At 36.7% G+C, this 11055-nt stretch overlaps 1 protein-coding gene across 4 annotated transcripts in view; it reads left to right on the plus strand.

Moving 5' to 3' along the window:
* The window catches only part of LOC109845173 (DNA mismatch repair protein MSH6), a 45500-nt gene extending 35326 nt beyond the window's left edge, over nt 1–10174 (plus strand). For all 4 annotated transcript variants that reach the window (XM_020414388.1, XM_020414390.1, XM_020414391.1 and 1 more), the window contains exons 16-21: nt 7423–7715; nt 7793–7930; nt 8074–8153; nt 8272–8371; nt 8445–8574; nt 9549–10174. In XM_020414388.1, coding sequence (XP_020269977.1) covers nt 7423–7715; nt 7793–7930; nt 8074–8153; nt 8272–8371; nt 8445–8574; nt 9549–9817 — 1010 coding nt within the window. In that variant the 3' untranslated portion in view covers nt 9818–10174. The remainder of the gene's footprint in view (nt 1–7422; nt 7716–7792; nt 7931–8073; nt 8154–8271; nt 8372–8444; nt 8575–9548) is intronic.

The following is an 11055-nucleotide window of genomic DNA, read 5'->3' on the forward strand; positions in this document are numbered from 1 at the left end:
ATATGTATGTATGTATGTATGTATATATATATATATATATATATGTATGTATGTATATATATATAGGGAAAAGTGTTCTTAAGGTGATGCCTTAGATAATCATCTAAGGACGCGACCTAAATCACATGATTGAGCTATATTGTGGATGATCTGCTCCGTTGAACTTGATCTATATATTCTAAAACCCTAACACGTCAAGTTTGTGGTGAATCCATCGTCGTTTAACCCTCCGTCGAGCCATGTAAAAATTCCTATTCATTCGAAACCGTTAAAATTGATACGAGTGGATGAAAGGTCAAACGATGATGGGTTCACCCCAAATTTGGTGTGTTGGGGTTTTAGAATATGTAGATCAAGTTCAACGGAACGGATCATCCACAATGTAGCTCAATCAAGTGATCATCAATGACTAAGAAACTCACCTAAAAAAACCTACTCAAAATAAGACTAAGACCACAATATAATCACAAAGGGAAATGAAAAAAACTGCTGCTAGAACTAGTGCTGTCGACAAAAGGAAAAACCCATGCGATCAAGCCATAGGAGCCGTTGAATGTGCCTGGGAGGATCTGCCGCATTGAAGAAAAGCTGAAATACTAGTGAGGTTATGTCCCAGCTTTGACAATGAGTTCACCACAAAGTTAGATTCTCTGGCACAGTGTTGAACGGAGATATTTCTTAAGTGGCGATGCGTGACTGTCCAAATGCAACTGAGCTGCCAACGTGGAAAATCTATCCAATACTACTCGCTAGGCTCAAAGAATCAGTATAGGCAATGGTTGGATGAAGGTTCATATCATCGATCAGTTCAGCCCCCATGGCTAACGCGTGACTTCCCCTTGAAAACTGGTACCAACACCCATAGGCCCTGTAAAGGCGCAAAGAAGATTTACTGTGGATCCCTAAAACACCCCCAATGGCTACCTGATTCCAACGGCATGATCCATCTACATTCAGAGCAAAATAATTAATTTTCGGAGGAGACCAGGAACACATAGTGACTCGTTTGGCCTTTGGGGCTCGTTTGGCCTTTAGGGCTCTAGGAGCGATGCCAATAATTTTCAAGGAGTCGATGCCATACTTAGAGGAATACATCATCGGTTTAACTAGGTGATCCATGAGTTGGAGTGTGTTAATGATCACCAATCTAGCATGCAAGTGACCTCTATTCATACCACCATAAATAGTGTTATTTTTATAGCTCCAGATTTGTCAATAGATTGCAATGCAAGCTAGCCTCCTCATAATCGAGAAATGAGATTTTCCTTTTCAGGTCCTAAACCACCACTTGATTCTCGTGGTCTCGTGGTTATGGATTGTGCGGGAAAATAATGAACAACAAAAGGGTGTTGAAATAGGTTCATAGGATTGAGCTAGATCACCTTGCACAAATAAATTATCTAGCGATTCAGTGTTACCGTTGGTGCAGAACACACATTTAGATGCTATAGAGATGCCATTGTTCTTTGCATGTTTATCGATTGGAAGGATGTTGTGGATGATCCTCTAGCATATGACTTTGGCTGAAATGGGCATGGGAGTGGCCTAGATATCACTGTGGACTTGCACAATGGGGTGGTGATCACGAATAGAGTTCCATGCCGACTTGGTTGAGAATAAACCTGTATTTTCAGGGGTCGAATGCTGTTCGTCATCATCCGTCGTGAGCTTAGGAGCATGGTTGTATAGAGACTGAACCACGTCAGGACCCAGGGAGGGTATCGGGTCATCAAATAGCCATACTCTATTATGGTAGAAATCCCTGAGTTTCAGCTTGATATCCTCATTGGGACTAAGGAGATCAAGTAGAAACTTTGGGTGCCAGCAGACATACTAGAAGGAAACATTACTTGTGCCAATGATCCAAGCGCAATGATTAGCAAAATCATATTTTGAAGCAAGTATGTGTTTCCACTCGACTGAGCATCTCTGCGGGCCAGACCACTCCGCTGGGGATATCTGGGTTTTATACTTTTCATGCATGAATTTGGCCCATATAGATGATTTATGACAGAGTTGCCAGCATTGTTTCAGAATGAAAGCCTTTTTGACATCTGTAAGTTTTCGAAAGCCTAAGCCCTCTTCTTGCACAGGGTGGCAAAGCCTATGCCATCTGAGCCAATGTTTCTTCTTTCCGAACTCAAAGAGTTATCCCAAAATGAGCTAGCAAATTGTTTCTCAATCGTAGAGAACACTAATTTGGGTATTGCTGTAGCTGATAGTAAGTAGATTGGCATGTTGCTCAATACATATTTGGTGAGGATGAGTCCCCCCGTAGTGCTGAGAAGTTTACACTACCATCCTTGGAGTTGATCTTTAATTCTATCAATGTCTCCCAAACTAAAATAGTAGGCTATTTCCCAGCAACGATTTATTGGTGATGTGTTTATTTGCATTGTTTATGAATCGTTTGAATATTTATCGCCTTTGTTGGCACCTCGCCTCATGCAGCATAGGACCCTCATCGCCTTGACCTCGCCTTCCGCTTTTAAAGCGCTAACGATAATATAATATTGTAATATCTTATAATATATACATACAAACATATATGAGCAGCATGAAGCTTTTGCGTATAGCTTGTTTAGATGCATTATTGTTGTTGAATCTTCTTTTAAATTGTAATACAAACTGTTGAATCTCTAATTCTAAAAGGAGGTGATTTAATTCCTTTGCAATATCTAAGATCTAATACTTATTTATATTTCTAAGCTCCAGATATATATTTTTAATTTCTAAATTTATAAAATGATGAAACCACCTACCTTATTAAAGTTCAGCACCTTCTCCTATGAAGGCACTATTGCCTTTTTGCAATGTATATAATTAGAAAAATTCTTTAAGGACCCAAAATATGGGACCAATAAAGGGGACAAGTGAGGTGTTCCCCTCCTATTGGATAATGAGTTGGTCATCATTAATGATGGCCAACTCGGTATCCAATAGGAGGGGGACACCTCACTTGTCCCCTTTATTGGTCCCATATTTTGGGTCCCTGTAGCGCTCATATAATTATTTCTTTATATTTATAACTTCTAATATATAAAAAGGTGGTAATAAATGTTCTCATTATAGCCCTAGACCCTCTCCTATAAAGCACCTTTTATTCTTCCAAGAAAAAACAAGTTGTAGCGAGTAGTTTGCTTTAGTGGCTTCTCATTTGGGAATAGTTCCTTTGAGTTACTGGGTGATTTTATTGCTTTGTTCTTATTTTTGCAAGACAGTCAATTCTCCATATTAATACGAGGCTTAGTTTCACTTAATTACCCTATAGTTTTCACTACTTTGCATTTATATATCCTCACTTTTTTTTACATCACTTAGATACCCTAAAGTTTTTAAAACTTGCACTTATATACCCTCACTTGTTTTGGCAGCAGTTACATGACCTAAAATTTTTAAAATTTGCACTTAAATACTATCAGTTATCCAAAATTGAGGGCATTTAAGTGCAAAATTTAAAAACCATAGGGAATTTAATTGTCATTTTCAAAGACTTTAGTTTATTTAAGTGCAAGTTTTAAAAAGTTTAGGGTATATAAATGCTATAAAAAATAAGTGAGTATATAAGTGAAAAATTTAAAAACTTTAGGGTATAAGTGCTACAAAAACAAGTGAGGGTATATAAGTGTAACATAGGGTAAACTATAGGGTATTTAAATGTAATTAAGCCTTAATACAGTTATACATTTTGGTTTTTTTGGTTTCAAAACCTCCTTTTTTTCACCTGGTAACTAAATGAACCCACATTTTGAGGTAAATGGGAATGAAATGGGCTATGAAACCCGCATGTGCCCATTGCATTAGGTGCGTACTTGCACCTGACACTTGTTGGACACAGGCATGGGATCCTAGTACTCGGGTAACCTAACCTGAACCACTTCACTATCTTTACCTGCAGTCATGTATCAATCTCAACACTTCTGTACTTGCATCCCTCAACCTCCACCCAAAGTCTTGTGCTGATCTCAAAACCATTAGTACTTGAACGCATTCACAACCTCTGCCTAAGTTGTGTACTAATTTCTTCTAGTCCCGTTCTCTTTGAGCTCATCCGCTAGATAATCTCTGCTAACATCTTCCGCACCTACTTTCATCTTGTCTGTCACTTATTGCGACTTGCTAACGGTCGTCTCTGCCTTAGGCCTCCTTCACTGCCAGATGTTACTTTGCATGCCTCCAACTGCCTTAGGCTTCCTTCACTGCCAGATGTTACTTTGCATGCCTCCAACGCACTGTCGTTCCTTTGTTGCGACCTCTATCAATGACTATTCCATGTTTATTCATGTCCTTGCGATTGACGTGACTTCATAGCCTGTGGTTGCCTCCGCTGCTTGCACGCCTATGCCCCCACTCGCCAACTATTTCCTGCCAGATGCATCGTCGTTGCACATCCCCATGCACCTGAGCTCTTTTTCCAGCGAGCATCTGCGCAGATCTCCATTACATCATTCACCATATACATTGCCGGCATTGGTCGTTGTCTCCATCAGATCTCTTGTGTGATCACCTATGCAACACTAAGAATTCCACAAACCTTGAACCTTGAACCTTGTTCTTGTCTTGTTCGACATTGCTGGAAACCCTAATTTATCCTCGAACAAATTTTCAGTTGCTTGCCTAAGAGAATCGCGGACCAGGTAAGAATTGGTTGTTATACCATTTATGGTGACTTTCATAGTTTTTATATGGATAACTTTATGATGAAAATCAGGAATAAATAACCATAGAAACTAAGAAGATTATACATGGTTCAGGAATTGGCTACATCCATGGGAGAATGAGAGAATTCTTTATTACTTGAAGAAGAACAATACAATATTTCGTTTCTCTTGTAGTTGTAGTGCCGACGCAAATAGTCCCTTTTGTCTTGTAAATCCTCACAAGAGTACCCTCTCCTTTTTCTTATTCTTTTCCTTCATCTTCTTAACTTTATGATCTCTCATCTTACAATGAACCTCTTAAGGGGTATGTTTTAATCCATTTCTCCTATGTTCAGTTCATATGGATTCCTTTTCATGATGCTTTGTACAAATCCTAATCCCATTGGATTCTCTTCTCATGATGCCTTTGACTAGCATTATTCAGATTCTAGTCCCTTTTAATTAGAATTCAATTCCATTTGTATTTGGACTTTAGGGTCAAAGTCAAACCTTCAATAAAACTCAAAATTAAAAATTTGACGAGAATTGTCTCAATGCAAGCTATACTCAACACTTCCATTGTTTTTAAGTTACTTTTGATTGGAATTCAGTGCACACGTAAACAGTTCACATATTGCGATGCTGCTAGCTTGTCTGAAAAGGTTGATGAGTCCATGGATCTAGTCCATAGCTGGCTATGTTAGATGAGATGATACATAATTTTTTACCAACCAGTGTTGCAATCTGAATGTAACATGTTGAGAATATGATTCCATTTGGCTCTTTTATTTTTCTTGCAGGTTAACACAATTCCCTGTTGCAATTTTGGTTACAATTTCTCAAAAGTACGGTAGCATATTACTTCTTCAATTATTTAGGAGAAGTTAGTGGTTTCTCCTTGGTTAAACTGTGCATGAACAGAAATGATACATCATTATATGTGTTACTGGTCTGATGAAAATTATCACAGAAGCACATACAATTCTAAAACATCATGGGCTAGCATTTCCCTTTTTAACGGCCCTTTTTCATCACAATCACTCTTAGTTCATTGATCTCTTTCGACTAGCAATTTTCCATTAACACTTTCCGAATAACTTGGAAAAATGTTTTGTTGACTTTTATCTAATTGTGACAGTTGAATGGTAAGCACAAAAGACATTCCGTATGTATTTAGATAGTAGTTCATTAGGGATTTAGGAATATAATGATAACCTAAGCTTTAAAAAGTATATACTTAAAAGTCAAAACTTATTCAGCCATAATGGCATATCCAACTTGGTAGTGGCTTTCCTAGTTTCTTTTCCATGTACCTTTTCTTTTATTTTCACTATGAAAATGATACAAAGGGAATAACATATTTAGTATAAAATTTATTATTTAAAGAATAATTGTAGTATGAACTAAGCTATCTATATATAGATTTAATATTCAATTATCAAGTTGATGTATTATAACTTAACTGTGTATAGATTCATATGGGACAATGTATGCAGTTGCCAGTAAGAAAAGACAACTAAGAAAGGATTTCATTTCTTTACAGTTTAACATCTAGGCTCTTGCTCTCTGTCTTCTTTTTAAATAGGAAAAAAAATTGCTATGCATTCTAACAGGCAAGCGTTTGCCCTCCTACACAATGGCCAAAACCAAAGATCGACTTAATTGAAATTAGAATATGGAAAGGATGATGTCAAATTGACAGCATTAGACTAGATATTGAATTAATCTCTTTCCTTCTTCATTACCCCCTTAAGATTTATGTTAGATTACCCTTTACTGTTCATTGTATAACTTCTTCTTTTTTCGTTCTTCTTATTCTGTGCTCTTTATCCTCATTTCATGAACTACAAACGCATGACTGTAGGGCTTAAAGATTACATATTGAAACACCCTTTTAACCTGGTTTGTATCTGCAAGAAGTAGAATTGCATCTAGCTTTGGTTTGTTTCACCTGGATCAATATTATTTTCCAACAGAAGAAGCTTTTGCTAAATAGTTGTTCAATAAATGGAAAAGAAATCTGGTTTCTTATATTTATATGTTGTCATTTTTGTATTATCATATAGCTTCCTTATATCTTCACGACTTCACAGTTTGAATGTTCTCATTATTTTCCTCTCTAACTCAAGGGTTGTAATATATAAATTTATATTAAACTAGATGTAGTAGTCAGCTCTCTTTTTCAGGATTTAAATTTCTTCTTAGTTCGATACCAATTAATATGCCTATTTCTCTTTGCCTTATACCCATTAATGTTCCGTAACAAAACCACTATTGTTATATGTTTGGTGGCCACTGTAACTGATTAGACTACAATCTTATTTCAGTTGAGGGATACAAATTAATGGTTGATGTTAACTATGCCTGGATGTATAAATGGATCTTTGATTGGTTTTATCTGAGAAATCAAATCCAGTTAAATGTTTCAGGATGATTTTGTGGTTTCTTCCTTGCCAAACATAAATTGAGGATTGTAAATCATGTTGTTTACAATGTTTCTGGAATTTCTAAAACATTAATTTTTTTTTGTTTATGTTTGTCAAGATAATATTACTATTGGTATGATAAATGTCTAGTTAGTTATGTGACTTGCATATAAATTATCAGAAAATATTTTGTGTCTTGACTAAAATTTGAAGCTGTGACCTAGTTGCCATGTTATGCTCTCACCTGGGCTTTGGTCTTGGCGATCAATGTAATGGTTACATATGTTTATTGTTACGTTTAAAATACCCTAGTTAAGTTACTATTTGATTGTTTTTTTAATTTTCAATGGATGCAGAGCTAGATGTATTGATTAGTCTATCCATTTCAAGTGACTACTATGAAGGACCAACGTGTCGACCAGTTATCAAAGAAATATGCCATTCAAGTGCCAACACTCCTTATATTTCTGCGAAAAATCTGGGGCATCCTGTTCTCAGAAGTGATGCATTAGGAAGAGGTTCTTTTGTTCCCAATGATGTAAATATTGGTGGAGCTGGACATGGAACATTCATCCTTCTTACAGGTCCAAACATGGGTGGTAAATCAACTCTTCTTCGTCAGGTTTGCATGACTGTGATTTTAGCGCAGGTAGGAAAGGAAATTCATATTTCGGTTATTTGTGCATTAATATCATTCATTTCTTCACTTCAGTTCTACTTTCACAGCTAGGAGCAGATGTTCCTGCAGAAAGCTTTGAGTTAACGCCTGTTGACCGTATCTTTGTTCGGATGGGAGCGAAGGATCATATTATGGCTGGTCAAAGTACATTCGTGATGGAACTCTCGGAGACTGCATCAATGCTGGTGAGAGCTTCCTTGAAAGTATTCAAGGAAATTTCTTGTCGATGATTATTTTGGCTCCTGTGTCATACGTTAGCATCTATATTCACAATCAGTTACTTTGCTTCGTTTCTTAGTATCACTATGAGTTGTCTATTTTCATGTAGTCTTCTGCTACCCAAAATTCTCTAGTAGCACTAGATGAACTTGGACGAGGCACATCAACGTCTGATGGACAAGCTATTGCGTAAGTATATCAATCTAAAAATATTATCTACCCAGGGGGTTTTATATGTCTTCTATCTTTTAAATTTTGGTGATGTGAAATTTTCAGCTGCTTAACTTAGTATATGTGTGATTCGCAGAGGATCTGTCTTAGAGCATTTGGTGCACAAAATACATTGCCGAGGGTTGTTTTCAACTCACTATCATCGACTAGCAGTAGAATATGAGAATGACAAAGAGGTTTAAAATTTATTTGTTAGATACTTATTCATTCACTATAGAAACTTTTGACCTTTCTTTATATGCATCTCAGGTATCATTGTTTCATATGGCTTGCCAAGTTGAGAAGGGGAACGGAGGCATTGAAGAAGTTACTTTCCTTTATAGATTGACTCCTGGTTCCTGTCCTAAAAGCTATGGTGTCAATGTTGCTCGGTTGGCAGGTATCCTTGCCTCTGTCCTCCATTTCAAATAGGCCTCTCAATGCTATTACTGTAGTTAGCAATTTGATTAACTCCTGATTAACTCCATTCAAAATCTTAAAATTTTCTCTTATGCCATTATCGCAATTCTCCATTACATTGGTCATAGCCAGATTTAGTTGCGTTGGGATGGAATTAAGTATAAAACTATTCTTGTATATTTCATATTTCACCATAAGTTCTCATTTATATTTTTGCCCTTATACCCTCCTCCCAACTGCACACTATGTATCTAGTGCCTTAAAAAAAGAAAAGAAAGAAAGAAACTCTCAATACGTGCGCTCATAACTCGATTATATCCCATGAGCTTTAGTTGTGTCCTTGTACCCTAGCTTTTATGATTTTGCCGTGCCCCATACCATACCAACACCCACACCCATGCCCGTCCAGCTTAGAAGAAAACAATATTTATAATAAATTGATAGTATATAGTGAATAGGTCAAAGGATAATTGGATGAAACATGACTTTGCGCTCTGTAAACATTAGCTGTTTCATTTGCCTTTACATCATTAGTTGGCCCTATCATGATCACAAAATTTGTGAATTAATAGCTACAGTGTTAAGTGTGTTAATCTTAGCCTATCTTATTTAATTTATTGTGTTAATTGTGGATAGACCCCTTATAGTTCTATTTATGCGAATGCCCCCCTTAGTATTGACCCTAGTGCGAACGCACGTGCGAATACACCCTCCTTAGTGAACTTTTTTAACTTTTTAAAATTTGAATAGAAAAGAAAAATGGTAATTGGATCCTTACCAATAGAAATATGGGGGGGAGCCTATCCGCCTTCTCAAAACCTCTTTAACGATTTTAAGTGAAAAAAGTTTACTGTGGGGTTCTACTCGCCACAAATAGAACTATAAGGGGTCTATTCACAATTAACCCTAATTTATTTGTTCTATTGTAATTAATTATTATCATTCCTGATCTAGGAATACCGTCTTCAGTTCTTGAAACTGCCACAAGAAAGTCCACTGAGTTTGAGATTAATTACGGGAAAGGAAAGAAAGAATCTCGAAGAGACTTTTCTGCCGCCATTAAGGATGAGGAAATAGCTGTCATCAAAGATTTTTTAGCCGCTGCCAAGAATTTGGATCAAGATGACAATACTCAGGCATTAAACATGCGTTTGCTTGAAGAAATTCATCAGAGGGCTCGATTGCTCGTTGGAAAGCGAAGAAGCCTCTTGCGCCTTTTTTGAACTTAGCTGAGGGCCGAAGTTTGGGTTAACACATCGTCCTTCCTCAGTGATATCAATTTTTGCAATTTGGACTTGTGGAGTCACGTACTATTGAATGAATACTTCAAGGCATATACTCTAGTTTTATATATTATTATCATGGGTAAAGATTAGTGCCGCAGGTTTTTCATTGCACGAAAAACATCTTTAATTTACACAGAAAATGTATTTATAGGCCTTGACGTAATTAGACAGAATAGATGAATGTTTAGTTTTCATAGAGAAATCCCAAGTTTTTGTAAATGTGCAGCTAACCGATGGGTTGATGACATGTATTCCGTAAAGGTTCAATATAACAACAAATGAGTTGGTATCTGATATTGTTAGGTGGCAGTAATTTTTTTCATATTATTATTATTATTATTTTGATATGAAAACGTGTACGTAATATCATCTGAACCTACTTGAGAAAGAATACCCTTACGCCTCGTTTGGTACGCGGGAATGGACTCAAATGAGAATGGAATGAAAGAAGGAATGGAATGGAATTAATGTGAGAATGGAATAGTCATTCTCATTCTCACGTTTGGGTATAAGTTATAAAATAAAGTGGGAATTGACGTATTTTAAATTTGTATATTTTATTGATTCTCATTTAAGTGGGAATGCGCATTCCCTATCATTTCATTGGGAATACACATTCCCACGTAAAGTGAGAATTGATGAGAAGTGGGAATGTGCATTCCAACTTTAAAAAAGAGGGTGTGTTTGGTAAAAAGGAATGAGAAGTGAGAATGACCATTTCATTCCACCTCATTCCCACGTACCAAACGAGGCCTTACTGCTTTACTATGAGCCAATAGAAACATAACTTTTAACCGTTTTATTTAGTTGACCGGGATCTTTCTTTCTAAACACTAATGCACAAACCAATATACTTTCTAATTGCAAAAACAGATAAAGACATTGAAGAACGGCAAAGAGTGAAAATAAATTCATGTTACCAGCAACTTGTTCGAAATTGTTGTAAACTGTAGAAAAAGAAATCCAAAGAGCAAGAAATAACGGAAGAAATAGTCTGCCTGTGTGTGGTCATGTAAACACTCTCTTAGACATATAGATGCTCGTCTTCGCGTAGCCTTCTAATGGTGATTCGTATTCTAGCGGTAAAACCGGTTGGAATACTAGCACCAGAGATGCAATGGCTCCTTGAGCCTCTACTCAGATTATGTTGCCCGGAAAATAAAACAAAGAAAGAT

Source organism: Asparagus officinalis, chromosome 6 (assembly GCF_001876935.1).
Source record: "Asparagus officinalis chromosome 6, Aspof.V1, whole genome shotgun sequence".
In the NCBI taxonomy this organism is placed as follows: domain Eukaryota; kingdom Viridiplantae; phylum Streptophyta; class Magnoliopsida; order Asparagales; family Asparagaceae; genus Asparagus; species Asparagus officinalis.